The 26584-nt window shown below is 38.3% G+C and overlaps 1 protein-coding gene across 1 annotated transcript; it reads right to left on the bottom strand.

The window, feature by feature from the left end:
* Window positions 1–8836: 8836 nt before the first annotated feature.
* Window positions 8837–23393, bottom strand: LOC104469790 (transcriptional repressor protein YY1; the record flags this gene model as incomplete). The annotated part of the gene is made up of 4 exons (XM_010084462.1): window positions 8837–10103; window positions 11199–11357; window positions 13806–13866; window positions 23231–23393. Coding segments are annotated over 4 exons (566 nt in total), but the record flags the coding sequence as incomplete, so codon positions are not given.
* Between the last annotated feature and the right edge of the window lie 3191 nt (window positions 23394–26584).

Raw genomic sequence — 26584 nt, 5'->3', positions numbered from 1 at the left:
ACGTTATCTGTTGGTTCTCCTGGTACAAAGCCTGGCTGCTTGGATTTTTTTAAACCTAAACACTTGACCCACTCAAGTGGTGTAAATTTATGCTGTCTGTATAAAGAATTCCTAAATGTGTCAAATTAAGATTTCATCTCGTTACTTGTATAAACAGCATGTTGCCTTAAGGACTTTATATCAAGTAAGATGGGGACCTGCCTTTAGAAAGTACTGTACAGTTTACTGTTGCGGCTCCAGAAATGGATCTGGAGAATATCATAGTACCAGAAATCAGGTTTTCTTCCGCTCATGTTCTGAATGACTGAGTTGAGTTGAATGCAGAAATATTTTTGGAAAAGAAATGCTCTTTTCTTATGTTACAAGAGTAAGTAGAGTCCTCTAAGGTGAAGTAGGGGGAAGAAGTTAAATGTTGGAAGCATTTTGCAGGTAACCCTCAACTGTTTAAGACATGGACTAGCATTCAGCTAGCCACGTGTTTTACTTTTCCTCTGCTTTTATATGTCAGTGGTTTTAATAGCAACTTTGTTCATACTGGTTTGCTAAAAAAAAAAAAAAAATAAAAAATTGTTCCTAAGCTACTCCCTTACCTTTCAGCTTCAAATACCTTAAGCACAAAGTTAGCATCTGCACTCATAGGCACTTGTTCCTTTAAATCTCAAGGCTTGTAAAGATTTACGGAAACTCAGACCCAGTAAGGTTGATGTTACTTGCTGTCACCTCTATTTCTCGTTTGGTGGGTGTAAAGATTGTATTGACTAGATTCAGCCAACATAGACTTTGTTCTCAGAAGTTAATGCAACTCTGCACCACTTCTCCCAACAGGTCCCATAGCAGACAGTGATGTACAGCAGTCAAAAGTCTTACCTGTGGTATTGCACAAAATGTGGGTGCAATGTTAGCTTAGCAGCTTGAAGTACTGCAGAAATACGTATGTGTTTAGAACTGGAGGTTTAATTCCTTCCAGACAATAGGGGTGTAAGTGTCTGAAATGGTTGGTGTTCAATGCACTTGCATTATGAATGTAAACAATACTGATTTCTATGTATTCAGTTACAGTGCTACTGAAAAGATGACTGAAATGGGTTTTGGAGAATTTTCTTGGGACATTAGTCCACTGTGATTTTTCTTCAGCAGTCTGTTCAAGAGGGATGGCATTAGTCAAAGAGCTATAAACAGTTATTTAAGATTTGGAATAAGAACTACACATAGCTGGCACACATAGCCGTGTGTGAGGGAAGTTCTAAAACATATCAAACTAGTTCAGTAAGTACAAGTTGTTACACTTTTGGTTGGGACAAGTGCAATATGTATTTACTTTAGGTGAATTTTCTAAAGAAATCTTATTTCAGAGCATTTTGCACTGTAACAAAATATGCTGGAGAAACCTGTAAAACTGGTATGTCTTTTTATACCTTGGAGGTATGTTGGATGTTTTAGTGCCTATTTGCACTGAGATTCAAATTGAATGTTAAATCTGTCTACTAAGCTGCATATGCGCAACAACTCACAGCAAAGACCATTTACACCTTTGTACAGTAGTCTGTAATTATTGTATATAAAATTGAAGGAATAAATTTTTTTAAAATTTTGACTTCAGTTCTTTAAAGTTTATGTTTTACTCAGATGTTTCCTTGTATTAAGGAAGAACCCCCACCCTTGCAAGAGGGTGGGGTTTCTGGCTTTTGCCTGAAGAAACTTGTGCTCCATCTGCCTTACACACACACCCCCAGGAAGGACGGTGCCTTGCTCTGGCTTAGAGCCTATCAGTTTGTTGAAGCAAAGAAGGGAAGTTGCCTGAGCTCGCTTCTTCAAATGCATCTTCTCACCAAGTACCTCACTTGAAGATGTTATAACTACTAAGAGAACAATCCTGCTTCTAGAGCCAAAGGGCTGGCAGCGTGCTTGGACCCTTCATATTCCGCATTTATTTGGTTTAAGCAGTGGTGATCAGCACCAAGGCTGCACAACTGCAGAAGACAAGTCCCTGCAGAGTCATGTCAGAATCAAGCACCAGGTCTACCAACAGCAGTGTTCATACCTGAGTCAGAAGAATGCTTTGGCTCAAAGATGCACAAGTTTAGCAAAAAGCTTTGTAGGTTTTAGTTTTTTGGTTTTAGACAGCACAGCTAGCCCACAAAGAGCATCGCTATTCCAAATAAAAAGCCACACAGGAAAAGCAGGATGACATGTGCTATGACCTACGAAAAAGACCTCTCACTGCTGATGAAAAGTTATTTCAGGTACTGGCTCCGCTAATTCATCTTCTTAAAGGGTAGATACACGTGACCAAAAGAAATTCTGTCAAGAATCAGTTTGCTCGATCAGAAAAGGGAAAGGCCACCACACCACTTCAACTAACTGTGACCGGGGCAGTTGAGTCAAGTACCTCGTGTTCTCTCAGCAGGAGCAACAATGTTGAACTATGGCACAGAAACAAATATTTGGAATAGCAAACAGTGCCTCCCTCAAACACAGTAATATTATTAAAACAGAAAGGACTACATAATGTTTTACTTGCAGCATTTACTAAAACATTCTCTCCAGAAATTAATCCATCTGGAACTTAAATGAAATGATCAGTAGCAGACACTGGAGGTTACTCAACAAGCCTAAGAGGAGGGCAAAAGCCAGCTTTCCACCTCTCCTGATGGCAGGTGCTGGAAATCTGTGCAACTCCTACCTGTTAAATCAAGCTAGACAACAACCTCAGCCTTTTAAAACATGATTCAGTTCCCTCCTGATAGATTTTTGGTATGTCAGCCAATTTAGCCAAGTCAGAACTGTATTCTGCCTCCCCAGACGCTCCTTCCCACAAGCATCATCAAAAGTCATGAAACTGGGTAGGAGATGCTCTATTGGTAATACCCCAACAACCTAAGGGAGTAAGGTAACACACACTAAAAGAAAAACTCACCTACTATCAGGTCCCCACACTCCACTCTTTCTTATGACCCACCCTGCTAGTGGATAGGTCATATCAGTGTTAGAAACTGTAGCCACAAATATGCTCAATTAGGACAAGAGGGAAAAAAGCACCCAGGTACAACCCATCCAAGTTTTAAAGAATTTTCATCCTCCCAGTGCAACTGTTTTGCAATTTTTGTACTAGTGTTGTTTTTACTAATTACAAAAATGGTTATCATTAACAGAAGAAAAAATATATTAGTGACATAATATGCACAATAATGCATGAGATACAGCAGAAGCTTGTCTACTTATCAGTTTTAACTGATCTGACCTAGAATGTGATTTCAAGCTATACAGTTTCATCAAGAAATAAACTGAAAGTAAGCAAGGTCTGCAGTGAAAAATAACACCCTAGACATTGATATAATTGGAAGAAAGGCAAGTTCTAATGTCCATAAAACATTCTTCAGGTCTATAAAACTTTACATCTAAGCAAAAGTTAAATTGCTTCTTGGTATCATTCACTACTATTACTTATACTTTGTTACGACTGCTTTTTCTTACTAAAAGAAACCCCCCGTGTTTTTTACTAACAGTAAAATAGACTTGCACCGTTTCCCATATCATATGTCAATCTATAAAATACTAAAATCATAATGAAGCTTGACCTCATGGTCTGCACTGTCTGCTAAATATATCCAAACAGGAAGAACTGTTGCTAAAGTAATATGACTTGGCTAGACTAAAGTTAGTATGAAAGAAAATTAGTATTCTTTTCCTAGGACCTGATCTAGTTGTCTTAAGCAGAGATTTATTGTAGATCACGTACACTCAAGTGTTGCAGTCAACCGGGCCACATACCTTCTTCCTTGTACACCGATGTATTTTCACTTAAGGAAGATTCTACAAAAGGTAATTTTCCAACAGGCTAGTAATAAAAGTTAAAGCTCTGTAATTGCAACTAAAGGAGGTAAAAGTAAAAGTAACTCTCTTACCCTTCATTTCCTCCAGGCAGATACTGCTCCCCTGCCAATTCATAACTGAGAGACTGTACACTTCCATTTCCCACTCTGGAAAAAACAGACATTAAATCCCCTATCTGTAACACACATACAAGGAAAGAATAAAAACAACAAAAAAAACCCCACACAAGAGGAAAACCTGAAGACCTGCCATAGTAGTACTCCCTACAATCCATTTCCAAACCATAAACGTTTGTATGCCCTTTCAACCTATGGGAGACATTGGATTCATACAAATCCATTGGAGGCCCAAAGCACAGGTTAAGATTGCAGACTGATGATGTCTATGTCCAAAGGCCAAATATTCTGTTTTGCTGAGAAAAAAAAAAAAAAGTATTGGAAAATAAGACAAAACATGAGCTGCATGATGCCCCACGTGTGAGGCAGTCAAAAACCTTGCAAGCCAAAATTGCAATTGGCAACATTAGTGAGGTCCTTGCCACGCATCTTGGGGCTCTGAAGGACACCTGACTCTGTAAGCCCTTAAATCATTCCACAAACACTAACAAGACAGGGTTTTCTACAGATTTGTCTCGCAACTGACTGCTGAGAGGAGCTTCAGCTGAAGTACCTTAGGGGATACCCACTCACCAAGATTTTGTGTATGGATTTTCTTTATGCATGGATTTTCCACTATTTAACAAGGAGTCCAGCTAATGCCTCAGTCTATCTGCTCTGTGATTTATCTCAAAAATATACCCGTTACTCACAAACATCCCTCTGAAATACACATTTACTGTGGGCCTGCTCCAGAGGGATAAACAGTTTGAAATCTTTGATTCCCTGAAGAGCAGCGACGCAGGCCCCTCCGATGCAACATCTGTCCTGCAGTCTCTGCAAGGCAAACATTACAAGCAGCAATGCACTGGCACAAAGTCAAATGGCAAGGCCCCACCTCCCTCCCATGAGCTTAAGACTTCTTAGGAAGCCACAGCTGCAGTGAAGCATTGGTGTTTCATGTCTGTCAGCTAACCAAAATAGCACTTTCAGCTGAAAGCACATTCATTAACGCTACATGTCATTAGTTTTCCACACTTCGCTTTAAAGATATTTGATATTAATATTGGATGTACTTATTCCCTAAAAATATATGATCCATGTCACACTCAACAGTTCTTATTTACAGGCTTTATTTTCACTGCCTTGCTGGTGCTTTTTACAAATGCACAAGCATGCTTGGGACTCTCAGAAATCAGCACAAAGTTGTACTTCTTATTCACCTGCAATGGTGTGTGGGAAACCTGCAGTTTGACAAGGGCACATTCCAACTCTGTCAAGGCCTACTGAGCACCACAGGACACCCGACATGCACTTGACCTCATAAGGGCACCCTGACACTTTGCTGTTCTGTCTGCTGGTCACGCTGCACAGATCGGTAACTCACTGCCATCTCCTGGCAAACTATTATTCAAGAGTATCCGTACAGACTGAAATAAAACATCGACATAGATTCTACCTAATATCAGCCTGATTAAAGAGAAATCACACTTAAACCTACAAGAATACTTTTATGTAAGTGGTGGCAAGAGAAGCATCCAAAAGTCCTGCAAAGACCTCACAGACTTGTTGTCCCTTCCCCTCCCTCCCAAAAATCAACCAACATTTCCACAGAACTTGACTTGCTCCACAAGAGAGTTTCCAGTTTACAGAGGAACCTGGTGAGAGCAGCAGCTCACGAGAGAAATATTATGTCCACGCCTGAATATGCAATAGAAAGAATGGTATATAACCAGCATCGGATCTTAAAGAAAAAAAAAAACACAAAAAACAAAAACCACCACAACAGAGACTTAAACTGAAACTGGAGTTGCCTAAACAACAGCTGCTGTAAGTGATTTTACTCATTTGCCTGCAGCAAAATGGTGTTTTTCTGCTTCTTTAGGGGAAGTCAGGACCTGAAAAATTCACATGAACACACATACCCAATCTGATGTGCTTCCTCCAAAAGGAAATTCAATATTCTCCAGAATACTTCCAGAAAAACAAAAGGGACTGAAAAAAATTCTAAGGAAAACTGCCTCAATAATAATAATAACCTTATAAAATGAAGCCTGTAGCCATCCAGGTGGCATTTAAGCATTTATGTAAAGCCATCCTTGCACTGTTAGCTTTTTGTGACTTAAAACTAGGTCAATTCACATGATCAAAATAAACAGTCTCGCCCATTCTTTCGCCCTAGGAATGTCAAATTAGGCAGATAGAAGAAAACTTTTCACCCTTCCCAAAGAAAGTGCTGCTTTTTAAGTATTTGATTTACACAGCTATGCATAATTTTACTAGATCCAAGTGCAACTTTTCTTTTTAGTCCTACCTGCAAAATTTACACCCAACACTCAGTTTTGACATCCACCACAAATTCTGAAGGTCTTTTGATTTCTCCATAGCTTTAATCAATACAGAACATTACTGTAGTTACTAAAAAAGTCAAAGCTCAATGCTGACACAAGCATTACTTCCCTCATTTCTCAAGCCACTGTAACATAGACTTAAGGTGCTGTACAGATGAAAAACTTATTACAGCGTCCTCACTATAGAACTGGATCAACCAACGCCAGTAACAGCTACCATTTGAGTGATTAGGCTTCCTAGGCTGATTTGTCTAGCAGCCCTGACAAAAATGCCACATTTTGTCAATGCAGTAAGGAACCACATTATCAAGTGGAAACGCCTTTCATCGTCTCGCACTTTGAAGGGATTAGCTTTCTTCAAACTTTTTAATGCCTCAATCATTTTGTGATTTCTGTTAACTATTGCTTCTTTTGCTTTTTACTTACTGTGGAATTAGCAGTGGGAAAGGATCTCTGTCTGCCTTTTTTTTTGACAAGCTATGTTTTTAGAATGTGTTTAGTATTTGCCTTTGTTGATTGACAATTTGTGACCACTGTGGGGGGAAAAAAGTGTCCAATTGCACCACCTCAATTCAATAACAGATCTTCTTCTATCAAAAAGAAGGTAACTAAAATTAAGTGTAAATCCAGCTGAGGTCCTGGCAGAGAGGAAGTAGTTCTCAGTTCCATTTCACTGAGAATTTATTAACTTAGCATTTCAAATCTGTACCTGGCCTTCTCCTACACCCTTTTCAAGAAAAACAATCTCCAGAAGTAATAGGTATGTAAGTTCAGTTTGTCTTGTATTTAATGCAGGACTTATTGATACTGGCAGACCACAAACAGAGACAGCTCAAAAAGTCTATAAATGATCTGAGTCCAAAAGATGCACAGCTACACAGCTTGTCTCCTTCCATTTTGACAGGAGAACCAGATAAGGCAATAAGAAATGTAAGATCAAATGAGCAGTAGAACAGGCATGATGAGTAAGCACTTAAATCTTTTGCCAGTTTTAAAACCACTGGCTACATTTCCCCCACCCCTCAGATTCTCCTCCCCTTACCTGAACTTGCTGACCAATTGGTGGTGTAACACAAGAACTTGTTGATAGTAGGCTGGCAATGACGGTTTCAAAGTCAACTCCTTGCTATTCTCAAAGTCTGTAATTTCTCCACTGAAAATCTGGATGGAGAACTCTGGAATCCACTAAGCATGTTTTAAGAACAAGATGTGCCAATTATACTTTAAAAGCTCAAAAAACTTAGAGAAGCTGCTCAATGCAAGTATTTATTCATACCCAACATGTAATTAACTAGTTAATTCTAATAATACTAGATCTTTCATGCTACTAAGTGTTGCTACTTACATTCAGTAGTGTATTGAATGCTACCAATTTGAGGCCTAGATGACTCTCTCTCCTTAATCAGATGTACTATAACTAGGGGCAATACAAGTTTCCGTTCCCAGTTAACCCTCAAATCAATATTTAACATAAAGAATTTAGTGTCAAATATATGTTCAAAGATGAAGTGCTGACACGATCAAGGAATCTCCTTTCCTTGCAGTTCAATAAAAGAGGTACCACTTTATGAGACAGGAAAGCAAACTTCTGCACAAGCCTAACACCATCATATATACTCTTTAAGAAAAAAAAAAAATGTAAGGCCAACTAGAACTAGACTGAACTGCTTTTATTTCCTTCCAAAAAGAACAGTCACTAATTTAACTGTATACAGAATTTAACTTAACTATAACTATACAAGTTTCAGTATATTGTCCTGTTCAAGAACTGTTTATATAAAAAAAATACTGCCAAAATTCTAATGCATTACTTTACAATTAAATGCCCCATTTTTCTTTCTACCCCTAATAACCTCAGACTAGAGCTGCAGTGCTCAGTTTTACTCATGTACAGACGAAAATTCCCTTGGTCTTAAGTTATTACCCATGTTTTTCCCACTACCACCGAAACTGAACTCAAAAGTAAGTTCTGCAGTATTAGCCATGAAAAATTTTATGAACCTTGTAAGAACAGAAGAAAACTAACAACAGTTTTTTTTCGGTAATAAAATATGTCACATCCCTCTAAAAAATAATACTTATGCATTTCTGTACATAGTCTTACGTTTATTAGTCTGTCACATTTTACTATATCTGCAAGTTTCTTACTTTGAACACTTGAACAAATGAGTAGTAACCACTTTTAGTTAGACCATCAAAACTCCATCAAGTTCTCTGAGAACTCTGAGTTCCTGTTTTGAAATAAAAGGTGTCCAACGAGGTTCCAAGAATTTTCATCATTATACTCAGTCAAACAAGCAGCCAAAAGACAAAGACAATTTTCTTTTTTTCTGGTATGACCACTCAAACCCTACTGTTCCCCCACTTTCTGTTGTTATTGTATTTAAACCTCCAAGATCCCTTACCTTGACTAAATAAAGGTGTCCATTTAGCTATTTACTGTACTGTTTTATCTAGTTGCTGTCCAGGCATATTGAAAACTCCCTACTACACTGCCAAGTCTCCAAATTCACCGTTCCAGTTAATGGAAGTCTAGGTCACTCAAAACCAGAATAATAGTCACCAATTCTGTTTTGGTATACCACCCGATGTGGCATTATGTAATTTCATCACAAATCATTGTAAGTGAATGCAAAGTAAAGGAAACTTGAGTTTATTTAGCTTCCAATTTCTGGGAGGTCAAGAGGAACTGGGATTGCTCTGGACAACAAAAGAAAATAGACTGTGCTAACAGATCATTTTCTGCCATACTCTTTCTTTAGGACCACTGTTTTATTGTTGCCCTTTCTGTTACACGGGATGTACATATTATCAGGTGTTAATAAAAGGTCAGTGCCTGTACAATACATTCTACAACTGAGCACCACTTTCCGTAACTGAACAGGCAAAGAAATTACACTGAACATCAGCATCTGGCAGTATTTCTCCAAAAAAAGTGACTAAAATGGGTTTAAATTGATTAACACTATTAAATCACATCTAATATTTGATACTACATGATTTCATTACAGCTATACGATACAATTATACAAAATGTGTTAACATCAAAGAATACAACCAAAATTAAGATAGCAAACAAAACCTATATAACTTTTTTCTTTACAGGAAAATACTTTTGAAGTATGCATGTAACTGCCCATTCTTTTAAAGAAAATCTACCGCAAGCAAAGTTATCAACCTCCAGAAAAATCACACATAGCATTACCACGCATATCCCCAAAAAGTGTACAATATGCACACTTGGAATACAAAATTAAAAAAATCGTAAGCAACAGGTGAGCTTCTTATTTATAAGAATGTGAAAAGAAGTCCAATTTTAGCACTGTTGTATAAAGAATTGTCTTTTTTGATGTAAGTTCATGAACTGACCCCTTCGGATGGGGCCACACTTTACAAAACACCGTGTTCTTGAAAGGGGATTACAGAGCAAGGTAGAACATCTTAGCAATGTCACCTTAAAGTTTTTTTTGTGGGGTTTTTTTGCTTTTTATTTACTACTTATCAAAACACGTCCTTTAGGTTTGTAGGGTTCTTTTTTTAAAATTCTTTCCTAGAAACAATATACAAAGGGGAGGCGTATTTCTTTCCAATTCATACTCCTGTAAGATGCTTTGAGTTCAAGAGCTTTCTCCTCCAACTTTCACTGGTTGTTTTTGGCCTTAGCGTGTGTTAAGATGTGAGATTTCAGGTTAGTTGATTGCGCAAACTTCTTATTGCAGCCGTCAAATGGGCAAACATAGGGCCTGTCGCCAGTATGAATTCGCACATGTGTGCGTAAATTGAAGTCCAGTGAAAAACGCTTTCCACATCCTTCAAACGTACACTGTTGAAAGGAAAAGACATGCTCCATTAGCTAACAATAGTACTAATTTCAATCATTGATTAGAACAATTTTCTTCTTTTAATCACTAGATTGCACAAACATGAAGCTAGACGCTTAAGATTACTACAAGTGAAGTTGTGGGCAGCACTTGTAAACTGCATTAAAAAATAAAATTAATACTTCAGGTTGTTTTACCACAGTAGGTTATCTATTTTCAAAGATACAAATAACTTCCAGCTTGCAAGCAAACGCTTTCATTAAAAAACACCTTCTCTGCATCTCAAACAGCATTTTGCTATGCTGTAGTAGAAAACAGAAGCAATGTTTCACATCAGATTTCCCCCTTTCAGTCACTATTTGCAAAGACTTGCTCATTTTACCAGCTTTACTTCTGAGATGGGCTTGTAATAAAAAGGGCAGCGTGTTTAGCAGTAAATACTTATATTTACCACACAGCAGATCCACCATATATATTTAAGTGAATGCCTAAGGTCTGCAAACCGAGTTTCTAAAATAATTTATTAAAAAAAAAAGTATCTTAGACATGTACTGGAGAACACAGATACGCTCAAGACTATGAATACCTGTAGAGAAGACTTATAAGGAGTATCATAGGAAGTAGGCAGGGGACCCCTGGTGGCAGAAGCTCGTGTGACTTCATATGAAGGGGAAGAGATTCAGTGACTACCAGCATTTTGCTGAAAACTAATACCTGCTACTGGAAATCAGTATCGTGAGTCAACTGTGTGAACAGCCCCATGCCCCAGTTCTCCCCAAGCGCTATGTTGAAAAGATGATGAGGAGAAAGAGACATTTTCCTCATTCCGAAGTAACTGCAGACTTCCTTTCTGAAGTGGTAACTTTACTTTGTATTTTGGAAGGTATCTCCCAAATTTGCTAATTTCACAGAAATAGTTAAATGACAGCCTAATTAGCTTAGGGGGACTTCCAATTTTTACGGTGATCATTCAGTGCCTCATGTGATTTTAGAAAAACCATAGTATTTCCAAAGTCATATGGAAGCTAGGTTACCATTGCAGTCTACATATGTTTACCAAATAAACTGTGGCACTTAAGTCTGGAGGTTAACAATACCTGAAAGGGTTTCTCTCCGGTATGAACTAGCTGATGTCGCTTTAGTTTTGAACTCTCCACAAAGGCCTTGCCACATTCTGCACATACATGTACTCGAGGGCCATGAGTGTGCAGATGCTTCCTCATGGCAGAGTTGTCCCTGAACATCTTTGTGCAGCCCTTAAAAAGAACAGTGAAACTTAATTAGTATAAGCCAGTTCTGTTAAAGAAGGTTTTATCTGCTACAGTACACACACTTAAAATGCTTTTATATCCTGAATACTTTCTTAAAAGTTGGCCCTGAAAAGAAGACCCCTTACATTTATTTTAAAAAAGCAATACCAAGAAAACTAGTAATTTGAAAAGATGACCAAAAAAATCCCAACCCAATCCCAAATGAAAAAGCCCAAAACCCTCTCTTCACTTAGTATTATGAACCATGTGCAGCCAAATTAATAACAGGACAGTCTCATGGAGAAGATGCAGCTCTGACAGAAGCGAATGAATAAACCAAACAAAAGCACTTACAGTTTCAGGGGAAAAAAATCAAAAGACAATGATAGTTCATGGATACCTATGGTATATTCTTACATGTGCTATATTCTGAGTACTACAGTACTACAATATACACCACAGTCTCTAATATACCAGAGACTATTCTCTAGTATCAAATTTGTATGTGCACCACTCCATCTCCCAACACTGTCCTCTTCCTTCTCTGTCCTTCTCACTCCTGAGAAGATACAAAGCAAAGCGGGTTTCCAGCACATAACAGTTTACAGGAACTACCCTGTCCAAACTGGCAGCAGCAGTATGATCACTAACACCTTGAGATACAAAGAGATCACCACTACTTCTACAGTTTAAACCTACAAAGTGATACTGGGCAACTGAATAAGGCAGAAGAATCTCTCAGTGGCAACTCAACCTAAATGCAAAAGATACTCACATTAAGACTTCTGATGCTGTACCTAAATTAATCTGAGGTGCATACTGCATCAACACAGGAATACCACTTTTGATTCCAGAGTGCACTTAAGCCAGCAGCAACCTGGGCGTCTCTTTACCTAATTTCTATAACTTTTTTCACCTTTTCGTGACAATCAATAGACATCTATCATAAGTCTTATAAATGTCTTCCTCAAGGTTCAAAATCCCTCAAAATCCTATCAACAACTGTAAAGTCTACCTGTACTCCAAGTGACGCTGTTTAAACTTACATAAAACTAGTCTACCAACATCACTGTATTATGGTGCACAAAATTCAAAAACAGAACCTAAAGGAACATTCAACTGCTAATCTTAAATTCTGCAGGCTTCCTCTTTGGAAATTACTTTTTTTCAGAACTAGTAACCACCTTGAAATATGCCTTATCCCTTAGAAAAGGGGTGAAATGCCACTGTCAGGAAGAGTTCTCTCTTCAGGCCCTAGAATTTCTTCAGATAATTTAAGTGTTTTGCCACCATTCATTGCACATAACAGAACCAGGTAGGGCAAAGCAGCACCAAAATAAACATCCATCAACTTTTTTTGCATTTATTTCAAAGCCCCAGCTTGCCTCTAAGAGGAGCAGTTACATCTTCTACGATATTTCTCTTGCTTAAACTGAAGTCATAAATGCACAAAGCCTAGAAATACTAGAAGAGAGAAAATGGAAGGACTGAATAGTGTTTTTTTTCCCCTGTTCAGATGAAGTTGAGGCTATGAAAAAAGTAAATAAAAGAAACGAAGGCAGCATTCCTTGGTATTATAAGGAGTAACTGTTCCTCTACCTCCACACACTATACTACAATAAAAACATTAAACTTTTAGAATGTAAAGAACTCGAAATAAATATAAGCAAAAAGAGGAATCCAGCAAACTCCTTAAACTATATAGACTTAGGCTGTCAGAAAGAAGCCTTCTGTTCATGCTCTCTATTGTGTAGTTTTAGCTGTCTGCCCTGATTATTTGTTTAGGCTCACACTTATCTAGACCAGAAGTCAGCAAGATTGTATTTGTCTTTTTTCATTACAGACTGTCAACTAACAGAAGCTCTGCAAAAGCTGGATTATGCAGTAAAGCTAGATGCTACCAATCTAGGTGACTGGCAACATTTGTTCAAGACAGAGGCTTCCCCACTACCAGTGGATCAAGATGCCCCTCTCTCTCTTTCAAGACCTTCCAGCTCTGTGGAATGTAATTCAAAGTCCTCCAGTAATGCTGACTTTTGCATTTGCACCATAAATTGCTGATTCCTGATCTAGACTCCAAATCTGTCATAGTTTCCAAGCAGAGGATATATAGATCTTAAGAACGTACTTTGAACAGCTTTCAGAACATTCTTTCAAGTATGTATTCTTGGGTGGCAGGAAATCACAACAGTAAAACCAGCATGTTAGGGACTGTGCATCATGGTTACCAGAAGATTAGGGATGCACTAACCTTAAGACAAGGAATGGGAATAATATATTATTCAGTGAAAGTTTTTTAAGGAAGCCTCTAAAGAATGATAACTAAAATACAGTCAACTGAGTGTAGTCTATTAAAAGTAAGATACTTTAGTTATTCATTCTCAAGAGAAAACATCAATACAAAATTCTGGTCTACAAACTACTACCTACTCAGAAGCTGAGCACTTCACTTACCTTGTGAGGACAAGCTATCGTTCGTGGAGCATCATCTTCTTTAATTTTTCTTGGTTTCATTCTTAAAGATAAAAAACAAACAATCTTTAGCAGAAAAACATTAGTAGACAACTCTTCTCCCATAACTGCCTGCATAATGCACACCTTTATTCAATAGTATTACATGCACCAGTTGCACCTAGTTTAATATTTTCAAAACCTTCTCAATAATATTAACAGTATAATTTGGCCTTTGAAAGTTCAGCTTTTCCAGAAGGACATCTCAAGGACAGAATAAAACATTTAATACTACCTTCCTAGTCCTTTGATTATGTGGAAATAAAGGGGGTTTTATGACTTATACTAATCGTAACTAGGAGGCTTTGTCTGAAAACTGTTTTTGTTGTGCCAGTACCCATGTGGCCTACTTGTCTTCACTTCCTCTCCATCCCTGCACCAGGACATAAAGGACAGAGTAGCCTCAATCATTCTTCAGTATTTTCACCACACAAGACTTCATAAAACTCTACAGAAGTGGGAAGATGGGTAAGCTGTGGAATTTACATAACCATGTAGATATCCATTATAACCACAGAAATAGCAATTATTCTTACATTAAGCTACTATTCTCATGGATTCCACTCTTGGCAACTGACAAGCAATCATCTATTTACTCTTGGTTGCTGACAGGGATTTTCACTACTGCTTTATGGATACCATTAGTCTCCATTGACTACATAAAGAATCCAGTGAACTATTTCTTGTGTGTGTTAGGTGTTTCAAATACAGTAAGACTCCCTGTAGACAACAATGTTAGAACAGTCTTGCCGTAACAACCACCTGTCCGAATGTCAGAAGAGTCAACTGTGTGCATACGAATCTGGGGAAGCACACTGCCTTTTTACTTATATTTCTCAAACCTGTAGTGCCGTCTTCAAAAAAATAAAAAAGAAATGGCTCAACTCTACCTTATGGTGGAGGTAGTTAGGTGTAAATAAATACACCTTGTACAGCTGGAGATTCACTTAGATAAGCAACGAGATTTTGCACATTCCAAAACCTTGGTGTAGAAGGTGAGCTTGTCTGTTTATATGAGTTCCTGAATGACTTTTCCTTGTAAATACAGTACAAGATGTTCTGTATGACAAGGTAGCTACATATCATATCTGTAAGTTAAACAAAATGGTTTCTGGTGTACTCTCTGGTTTCAATTAAACAGATATGAGTGGCTTGAATTTAACAAAAGAATTAGAATTATCAGTATCACTATTCCTAATGTTAAGGAGAGGAGTCTATTGCTATCCAGTTTTAATCCCCATGAGTTCAGTTCCTGGAAACAGATATGGAAGAACAGGGTTGGGGAAGAGATTTCCAATTAGTGCGTACACGGGGGCTTTTTTACGTGAATTTTTAATAACTGATTTGAGACTGGCTAAACAGCAACTTCTAAACATTCAAAATAATTCCCACGAGCTGCAGGGGTAATGAAATAAATCCCTCCAATTCAACTGCATAAGCACTTGTTTCTTTGCAGGCAGGGTCCAGTCTTCTTTGGTACTGTCCTATGCGTATGGCTGAAATCCACTGTTTCACCTGTCTCCTTCATGTGGACAGGTAAGAGAGGAGAGCAATGAGCCTTGTGAGGCTGAATTAAGACAAGAGCAGTGAAAAACCTTCCTGAGAAATCTTGAAGACTAAATTCAGGAAAGTCTTCTTACAACTGCCAGCAGAGCCATATGTGATGGAGAAGTCGCCTATGGCTCTATGGGCTATCACTTATTCCACAAACAATCCAACTCCTCTCAGTACTGCAGGTGCAGCACAGTTCAAGTGATCACGTAGAGACTAAAGCACTTGACAGCCACTTCACAGACACAACATTAAAACCCAAGGACTTAGAGGCTGCATTTGTTCTTTTCTCTAAGTGGATGCTTAGGAAACTCCTGCTGGCTCAGCATCTCCAGACTACACTGAATATGTACATTTCTAACTGAAGAAATCTGCGGTCTCCTGCAGAGCTAAAAATACAGCTGTGACAAAAGAATGGAAGCCGGAGAGGATCATATCCAAGAATCTTCTCATTTACAGATACTAACAGCTCCTGGAAGATGGGTGTGAGGTATTTGTGTTGACAAAGCTTCTCTTGGACCACCACCAGCAGCATACCTAAACACTTCACACATTTAAGGGCAGAAAAATACTGAAGACAGCAAACTATATCTGCTCCTGTAGACCAGCTTCTTTATTATCTTTATCTTCCCCATAACTCTTCTTTTCCCAAGACTACAGACTAACTTAGATGACCTTATCAATTAATTTAATTTATATAACCCAACTGAATACAGAATGATTGTGCTGTGTTTAGTTTATGCAGCCTCTTTGTATCCAGTATTAAAACACATAAATCCAAATAATTCATTGGGATTGACTGACTACACCCTCCACTGAGGTTCTAGACTGATAGTACCACAAGTACTCAAGTTATAGGAAAGCACACACACACAAGCTTTCTTACAGAAGGCTTTCAACTACCCTTTCCATGGGATTCTCCTTATTATTTCTCTATGATTTTTACAAAAGCAAAAGGCACAGAAATGAGTGCCCATTATGCCAAAATGGACACACAGAAGAATGCTTTGACAAGTTGGGACATGAGAGAACATAGTGCCATGGTTTAATGCCATTAGAGAACAAACACCCTTACGGGACAAAACTGGTGCCAAAACCAACTCCTTTATTTCTAACTCTATCAACTTGTTAAATGTTGAGTCACTTGCCCAGCCCCAAAAAAACAAGACTCCTAGGCCAAGATCTGTGTCAATTACATTATTGGAATGAGTAAACTCACTATTGTTCTGAATTCTTAATTGACCACCTGTAAAGGGAGAGACTAGACAGAAAAGAACCACTAACAGGAGATGTGGTAAACAGCTTTAGTAGGCAGTGCCTGCATTTTTTACACTTGGCATAAGATCACACCAATCATCATGTTAAATCCTATTTGTAACTCTTGTGTCTTGCCTCTGGTATTAAGTCAATCTTTGAGAAAGAAATGCTGCAACAGCGTCATCTTTAACAGGCTGCTGAAGTAGACTGAGAGGGAAAACACACTGGCCAGCACAGTCAGGAAGCTTCTAAATCAATGTCGTCAGGAAGCTTGAGGAACCAATCACAGCTGAACTGGATGGTCGGACATGGGACAAACTTGAGCTTCAACATACATCTTACATTTTTCATTTCATTGTCTAAGGAGGCATGTAACATTACAAGAGTCCATTCTGGAATAAGCTTACTTTTTTCATTTTCAAGCTTTGTTTCTAAAGCAAGGAGTATTAGCCCAGCAGTATAAATGTAAAAACATTTAGCCCCTGTTGACTACAAAACAACAATGAAGTTTAGCTAACAAACGGGAAGATTTTAAATCTTTTAATTTCTCCTGGAAGTATGGGAAGTGGGCAACTGAAGCTTAAAATGTGGAACAAGCCTCTGTATAAGCCAAAGGTTCAACAGGCATCCAAGCTATTCAACTAAACAGAAGCAGAACCTGCAACAGGAAGAGGTGGCAAACAATGCCCAGGCTATATCTCAGGGCCACAGGTGGCAAGAAGTTGCTGGGCCCTTCATATACTTGGATTAAAGGCATAAGGGCATGTACACCACAGGCACAGCTACAACAGATCATTTTATCTGAAGTGTCATCTTGCTCCCAGGGCTGTGGAATCCATATGGAAAATCACTCAAACAAGTAAAATTTAAAGACTTATATATTCAAATGCATTTTTAAAAATGGTCTTACTTTAAACTAACTTTTTGCTAAAGGAGACCAGACTAGAACCTGGGCTGTTGATTTTAATTACACTGTTGCAGGTAGCTCTTGCTGGTGGTTAAGACTTTTGGCTCCCACCCAGTAGAGCATCTCTACCAGCTCCGTCCAAGTTGTCTTAGCCTGAAACGTTAATCAAAAACAGAACTCTGACACGTACCACTATTTAAAACAACTACAGACACACACATTAATACCTGGGTGGCACTTCTGAAATGTCTGCCTTTGCAGAAAGTCAATTTACATGGCAAGACCAGAATTTTCATTTCTGCAGTGAGTTCACATAGGCCATGCCTAGTAGTAGCAACTGCAGACTAGCTAACTGCAAAAAAACCTAGCAAGTGTACCTTTTGGATTAAGGCACTGGGACACCATAATTAAAGGTTAAGTGTACCTTGACAGAACCAATCCCCACCCCAAACCTGTCAATCCTACAACCTATTGTCTTGTAGACAGATCAAACTTTAGAAGTTAGCCACAGAAACAGTGTTAAGGCTAGCAGTAACGGAAAACCATAAGTAAAAAAAAGTACAGAATTTCCCCCTCATTCCGTCATCTCCCTTTTTTGCCTCTGTTAAACTTCCATGTTCTCACATCCTTTGTTCTTCCTGTATACATAAATCTAACCTAAACAGCATTTCTCTCTCTCAGGCAATTCCTTTGACACATCTTGGGGGGTCTCTGATGACCAGCAGTGATATTCACCTGTGCCGATGACTGCATCCCTAAGAATAGTTAGGAGAAGTTTTTCTCTATCAGCAGTGTCACTGCCACTTCTGTCCTGCTGAGCCAGAAATAACATGAGTGTCATGGTCCTGTACTGCTGCAAGAATTCATTTGTGATGAAGAAATCCTGAAACTGGCTAGACTGGCTTTTGGATAAATAGAGAAAAGGGGAGTGGTGCAAGGTGTCTTAGGAATCTAGATACAACCAAAGAGCCCACAGACAGTGTCTTACCATGCTTCAGTCACAGTTCAGTAGGAAAATGTCATAAAAAGTCCTTTCACTCTCTATCAAAAATAATTGCTAGTTTTCGCTATTTCACTTTTCTATCAAAAATAATCACTAGTTTTGTTCCAGTTACAAAGAATATCATATGTGTAAACAGAGAGAGTGACCTTTGCAGTATGGTACAGAGCAAGAGATTTCCCCTCCCCTAGAACAACATTTTGAGTAAAGCAATTGTCAGTTTACTGCCCTTTAAGGTTCTCTGTAACAAGAATAAAACCAAAAGAAAAGCGTACACCTTATAAAGAGGCCCTAGCCATAAATCTAGGTAACCAGAATGCTTTGTCACTTTTAAGAAGGGTGTCCCATTTCAAACTCTAATGTAGTTTCCCCCCCTTTGTTTCCTATCTGTTTTGGAAAGTGGATAGAAAGGAAGGGCAGTACCTCTCCTTTAGAAAAGGTACTAAGAGCAGAAGACAAAGCCATGGAGAGTAAAGTTTTTACCACTAGGACCCATTACTGTGCCAATTTCCCTGCTATAGCATATTCCCCTCTTATTTCTTAATTTTTACAGATGTCTGCATTCTGCTGTCTTTAGCTAGTTCAATCATGTATCTGTCTGGAGGGTAGGATGAGGGAGAGGACAATAAGAGATACCATTTTTAGTGGCTTTATTTGAGGGAATTTGCCGTATGCACCAACTAGAAATGTGTCTGCTACTTCCCCACGCTTTTATTACCGAGCAGTTACGACTTCCTCACAGCTAACTACATAATTACTTATAATCAGCTTAGACTTGGTTGAAACATTTTATTTCACTTCAAGGGATTTCCAGTGTCCCAGTCAAAGGTATCAAAGGGAACATGGTAATTTATTAAATTTTATTTCCTTCTAAGCAAATAATTCACAACCTGATACAATTGCCTAAGAGAAATACACTTTTTTTTTCCCCCTTTTTATTGCATTTTTAAAGCATAGTAGAGAAAACTTCAGTCCTACAATGGAACAAAATACTTTGTAAAAGGTGACAAACTGCCCAACCAGGTATAATTTATGGTCACTAATCTATGCATTACTGAACACCTCTTAAAGTTCTGACACAGCTTGTTCATTCACAGTGTTTTCAATAGTTTTACAAGGTATAAAAGCCTTTCCAGGAAAAACTCTAAGAGTTCCAGTTAAAGGATCTGGACTCCTGCTACATGACTCAATGACAAACACACTAAAAAAAAAGCGGCAAAAGACAATTGTCTTTTTTATATCAAAGCCTGCCCACTCTGCTAGTGCCACCTAGTTGCTGAGCAGCAGTGGTGTTCATTGCAGATGCTGAATTACTACAGTTTTAATTTTCTTTTCTTCCCACCTCCCCCCTCACCAAGGGCCACAGAGCTACAGAGGACTTCAAGCATCAAGTCCGCCCTTGCTTTACCTCTCACTAACCAGACCATGATCAAAACTCCAGAACCTTGCCTGAAATCTGTTACCACTAGAATTCAAGCTTTGCCCGTTTAAACTTAACCTCAAAACACTGTTCCTAAGAATTGATGCAAATGTCTCAGTCAATTTATCCTTAATCAAAATAAGCTGCCTAATCATAAGCATAATCTGGTTTTGAGTAGCTAATTTCTACAAATGTACTATGAGATTCTTCCAACTACCTTAATGAAAACAGGAAAGTAAACTGGAATAACGTGCTCTCAGCTGCACAAAATACACTTAGCATACAATGTTACAGGCTAGTTCATGCTTCCTTAATGCAGACTGTGCACAATTGTTTTTTCAAGTCACCAAAATACATTTTTTTTTATTAAAAACCTTAGAGCATGTCAAAGTACTTGGAAAGTTTACAAGTAGCAGTTTCAACTTCACATGCTGCTCAAAGTTTTCAGAATACAGATACTGAGAATTTCAAAATTCTGAACTATAAAGCAATCAGCAATGCTTGCAACTTTCAGAGAACTTTACACTGAATAAACTCATTCTTTTAGCATGAACTGTATTCCTACAACCTCCAAACCCAATTCCAGTACATGTAAATCCAGTTTCTTCTCCCAGTTTGCCATGCAAGATTTCTAGTAATACTGTACACAGCAAACGAGGTCAAGATGACAACTGACTAGTATAAAAATAGGTTTGTAGGTATCAGTGCTTGAATTCATTATATTAGCTAAAAGAAGTCCCTTCAGCATGCTTCAGTGGAAGAGGACCAAGACCTTAACAAGGAATACTCAAATTCTAATACACCCATATTCTTCAGCCTCAACTATATATAATAATTTAAGATGTAACATACACCTAACAGTTTTCCCTTTTTTTTTTTTTTAAGGCAAGGTAAAAGTTTGACAGTTATCAATCCTGACCAAGAACTCAAGAAACCTTTCATAACACAGATGATACTTGAAGTTTTCATGTATCTACAACTAAGCTGTAAGAAAAATTCCTCACAGGTTTTGAGCAACTTAGGGATACTGCTAAAGGTGATATCCCCACAAGTTGTTTACTGTACCACCATATATTTCTCTTATGACTACAACAGATTACATCTTATCTTCTGTACAGAAATATATTAATAGAAAAGAGACTGTACACAGAGCTCAATCCTTCCGTCATCTGCTACGAATTCTAGTCTAGAACTTCCTAGAACATTCTACCATGAATAAGAAAAGGTGGTAATTTTAAATTACTGCTAGCTGCCACTATTTTCTCAACAGAAAACTAACTAAAACCCAAAGATGCAGTACATTTTACAGTATTAAGAAATATGCAGACAGATCTGATAGAACCAATCTGGTCATTTCAAGAAGCCCAAATCCTGGCAACTATTTCAAGTATTGAAACCAATCTGGAGAAAAATATTCAGCATCTGCATAGAGAATACCCTATGAGAAACTCTTTAAACTTCCCAACAAAAGATAGCTATTCAATACTTAAGTGTTCAACAGAACCAAAGGTTTCAGGATGTTTTAAAATAACTGAGAATACAATTCTAAGCACATAATGGCCAGAAACGTGCAAGTAACATTTTAGAATTAGAACACTACATGCACTCAGAGTATGCTTTAAACATTTCACAAAAAAAAAGAAGTATTAACCTTTCAGCAGGTCTCAGAGGAAAACACAATCATTTTGACCATCAATAGTAAAACAAATAACAATAGTACCAATAGCTAGGACCACCCACCACTTTAGATAAAACCCTGTTTTCAGTTGCTCATGATAGCTGAAGCAGTGAGTAAGCCCTGCAAAACTATCTTAATGGAGACTTAAAAAATCCATAATTCAATGGCTTTACCAAAAATAATTGTGGGACGAGTCTGTGCTGGCAATCCTCTGGCACAAACACACTGAAGAGTAACAGAAAAAGCTTGTAAAAAGCAGCAAGATCAAAAAGGTGAAACAAGAGTAGATACACACACTGGACACCAAGATCCACCTAACCAAGAAGCCAGACCAGAACATGTCTCAACAGCCCTTGCCATATAGTAACTAGCTGAAAAAAATACAGTGGTTAAAAAAAAAAAAAAAAAAAAAGAAAAAAAAAGAAAAAAAAAGCATGCATGCTTCTCCCTCTACTAGCTGACCCAGGAAGTAAGAGTAACAACGTCTGACGTCTGACCATCCACCTACTCTAAGTGTGAGAATTAAGCACCAGAATTCTGAAGAATAGCCAGCTGGTAACAAAATGAAAGCGAGTGTAGCTTCATACATATGTTTTGCCTTCAACATGGCCAAAATTTATTATAGCAGCTGCAGGAAGTTTTGCTCAAAGATTTGGAGACACCACACCATCCATTCACTGAGCGGAGGACTACGCCTTTGGTAATTACATGCACACAAAGAAGGGGGACCAAGTAAACGCTGCAAAGGCAACCCGCATGTCACAGCTTGCCGGTGTCAAAGCAGACTTCTCTGGTGACCTCGCGGTTGCCCTCTGGTGGCCACGGGCCGCCCTGAGCACCCGGTACCAGAGCCAGGGGCTCTGCGCGGGGAGGGAGGAAGAGACACACGACACTTTCAGTACTCCCCGGTAGAACAGAGCTTCCCGTCACTTCACCTCTATTTGAAAGTAAAAGTCACCTTGTAACTCAGGTCAATGTATTGACATGTAAACGAGTGACAATTCTGATTCACAAAAGGAAAACCCAAGCAGCATGGTTACCAATTGTGAAACTGCAATTATCACTGGCACCTGAAAGTGCAAGACACATGACTCCATTAAAAAGAAGTTTAAGACCTAGAGCTTAAGAAGCAGCAGGTGAAAAAGAATAGTAAGTGGCCTTACACACTAAATATTACAGTTTAGCTTTCTTATACTGAACAACCCTAATGCAACATTTCACTTATCAGATCCTTTGGTGCTGAAGAATCTAAGGTTACACACAGGAAAGACAGATTCTGTCATGTCAAAGATGCAGCCTATCAATGCATTTAGGTCCTGTCTTACCCATCGGGAACTAAAGACCAGAAGTCATTGACAAAATCACTGATGAATACAAAATCCAGTTATTTAAAAAAATTATCAGCTACTCTGCTCTGAATTAATTAAGTCCCTTGTTTTAGAATATGATTAAATAGAAGAATACAAAATCTCCCACTTACTGTGCCTAATAGTTTCATAACTCAAGCAGTGAAAAGAAAACCATTTTAGTTTCAAGATCCTTTCTTCCTACTTACCTAGCAAATTCAGCCAGTTGTTTGGGGTCTGAGAGGTCAATGCCAGGTATTCCACCAGGAGGAAGTTTCTTCCCTGTCATGTACTCTGAGTAATCTGGAGGAGAATTCTCACCAATGATCTGCTCTTCCACCACTGTTTCATGGTCAATATCTTTTTTATCATCTGAAATACAAAAAATACTGAATTCAATACTTATAAGAGATCAAACCAGCAAGTTATCAGGCTGCATCTCAATACAAATTCACTATTGCTGCTCACTCCTAAGAATTCATTGCACTTCCAGATTTCCATGCTAAGTGTAAAAAGCAAAAAGACATCCATACAGTTACAGCATGAAGAACACAGCAGCACCACAGTGGGTGACAAAAAAAAAAAAAGCAGAAGTTGTATATCTACTTAAACACAAGGAAATAAGGAAATAAGCCGAACAATTCAATGAACGTTGGCCACATTTGAAAGATGAAACAGTTTTCCTAAAACAATGCCTAAATATTTGATTTCCTTAACCTCCTCAAGACTAACCTCCACCATACCCACTTTGGATCTCAACAGCAGTCAGTAACAAAGCAAGCCTACCAGAGGAGCAGCAGATACTTACCCTAAGATGTTAAGACTACCAATCTTTCCTTCAGAGTCTTCAGACTCCTTTGACCTCCAACGGAAGTGTCATGGAGGGACAAGAAATTTTAAAATAACTGTCAATAGGCTTCAGCACCTGCCCATAAAATTTAAGTTTTTCAACACTTGCATACAGGTCTGAGAGAAAGCAAAAAACTAAATAGCACGTCTCCCTCCCAGAGGCCAGTCTAAGCTCTTTCCCACTCTACTACATAAACAGCAGACAGGGATCATTCAGAGCTTTCATCTGCAAGTCAGTTAAGATACTGCTATTTCATCTGCTCTAGAGCTCCTCCTATAGATTCCTGCTCAAGGACTGCAACAAAATGAGGTGAAGACCTGCTGTTGACATCTACTCACATTCAGATCCTAGAAAAAACCAAGACACAACATTTTCTCGCTCCTCTTGCTATTTTATAACAGAAAGAGACACAAAGATGACAGAGAATGGAAACATCCACCTATGTTCCTCACTGCAGTGCTCACACCAGCAGGAAGACAGACACAACACCGACCCTCAAATACACGTAGGGCAACAGAAGTATAGGTAGAGTTTAAGGAATGGAAATACAAGAAATAGTATTCCCCCAATTAACAACAAAACAAAAAAAAAAAAAAAAAAAAGAGAGAGAGAGAGAGAAACAGAAAAAAAATGAGAAAACATTCTTTTTTTTCTTTTCTCCCCCCCCAACAGAAACATAGGAAATAACATTATGCATTACTCAGTAACGTAGGTTAGGAAAGAGAGGACAAGACATATGCAAGTAAAAGAAATATACTAAGGACAAATTTATATTCATTCAATTTGTAATGCCTGCTTTTAATGTTTGCCACTGAGCTATTTCTAGAAATGTTACTGCTAGTTTGGGGTTTAATCTGATCTACCAGATCAAATAGCAGTTCATGTAGATGTTCCATGGTGAAAGAGGAAAATAGACTCCAACAGTGCAAAGACAGAAGTGTTAATAAGATAATACTATCTGCAGCATTAAACTGGAAATAAACTACAAAATTGACTATTTGGACAACTTTTTTCTTCTAATCTAGTTTTTCCGCTCATCACACTACCTTTCAGTCTTTACCAGTGCTTTAAAGAAAGCAACTGAATTTACCTCCAGCAAGGATTATATGCTTAGTTTTACAGCACCTGCAGGAGTTGCAAAGTCAAGTCAATAAACCTCCAATTTGGCAACAATTTGTTCTTCCAAACAGAAGCTTGAGAAAAGATATTTAACAATGCCTACACAGGCAGAAAAAGATATTATGAAGCTCAGAAGCACACAGAACTTCTGTAAAGCTAAAAGTGATGCCTTTTCCATGCTCCAGACTACAATGAGATCAGCTGCCTTCAATACTGCCATTTCAACAGCTACCCAAAACTTCCAGTTGACTGTTTGATGACATTCATAACAGAAACAAGTTTTCATTTCCTGCCTCAGATCAGATGTATGAGTCAACAGGGAAATTTTGTATACATTCCTTAAGATCTTCTTTCCTCCCCTAATGTAAAGGCTCACTATTCCACAATGCTATCTTGCTATTTGAGGGCCAAACTGAAAGAAAATCAGCCTGCAGTGTCTTTACGTCCCAAAAGCCTGCCAACAGAAATCAATTCCACAGCTATGCAATTCCACAGGCTATTGGAGTAAAGCATCAAAAACTATGAACGTATTGCTTTGATACAGCTATGTGAAAATAAAAAACAATCAAATTTTCCTACACCAAAAAACTGCATCTCTACAGCAGCACATACCCGCAGTTTTAAAAACTAACTTAAACCAAAACAACAACATACAAAACAGTTACCTTAAAGTGTTATGTGAGGCTAACGTCCTTTGAGACACAAGACCTGTTTCACACCAAAAGTCAAATACTTTTTCAAAAGTAGCAGCAGACTTGAGTAGCTCTTTAGTATCCAGACCATCCTATGACATTATCAACTCATTGGGAAAACAAAACAGAAACAACACACAAAAACCCCACACACTTATTTGGAAAAAGTTTAGAAGAAATTCACCAGTGTCCTCTATGCACAAATTTATCACCAGTTTATTTGTGATCCCCTACCAACCTGACCAGGCAGCTCAAAGTTTGGAGGGTAAAGTCCATGCAAACTTTCACTCAGGCTGACAAGTTAACTGATATTCTCATTGCAAACAGGGCAAGTACACTGCTTGATGCTTTCTGCCTTCAAGCAAGTCCTGATGCCCACTACATCCAAATTACTTCCCTTTTTTCCTCTCATGAGGCATCAGAGAACTCAAACATACTGCATCCAAAGAAAAGCAAAACACAAAAGACACAACCCTGAAATTCTAGTGAAGCCTCTGGAGAAGTACACAAGTAAGGCTAGTAACTCCATGCAGTTTATGCCCATGCCAAGCTAATCTGGATGCCACCCATGAAAGCTAAATACAGAGCAAGCCACTTTCCTTTTCCTGGCTGGATCCGTAAGTGCTATATACTATCTGATCTGCTTTGCTTTGACCCTTAAAACCACCGGAGAGTATAGCAAACTCAAATATAGAGCATTCTGCTAAAGTGTGTATTTAGCACTATTCTTACAGATCTAATGCAGCTTTCTATAAAGAACTTGGAACATGATTTTAGTCCTGTCTTCTGAAAGATACTGAAGAGATGAATGCACACCAATTAGTTAATCACTTTCTCTCTTCATAAAAACATGCACAACCACTCACTGTAATAGCTATGCCCATCATCTGCCTTACAAAGCT

Source organism: Pterocles gutturalis, unplaced genomic scaffold, assembly GCF_000699245.1.
Source record: "Pterocles gutturalis isolate BGI_N339 unplaced genomic scaffold, ASM69924v1 scaffold50105, whole genome shotgun sequence".
NCBI classification, from domain to species: domain Eukaryota; kingdom Metazoa; phylum Chordata; class Aves; order Pterocliformes; family Pteroclidae; genus Pterocles; species Pterocles gutturalis.
This window is presented reverse-complemented; position numbering and strand designations above follow the sequence as displayed.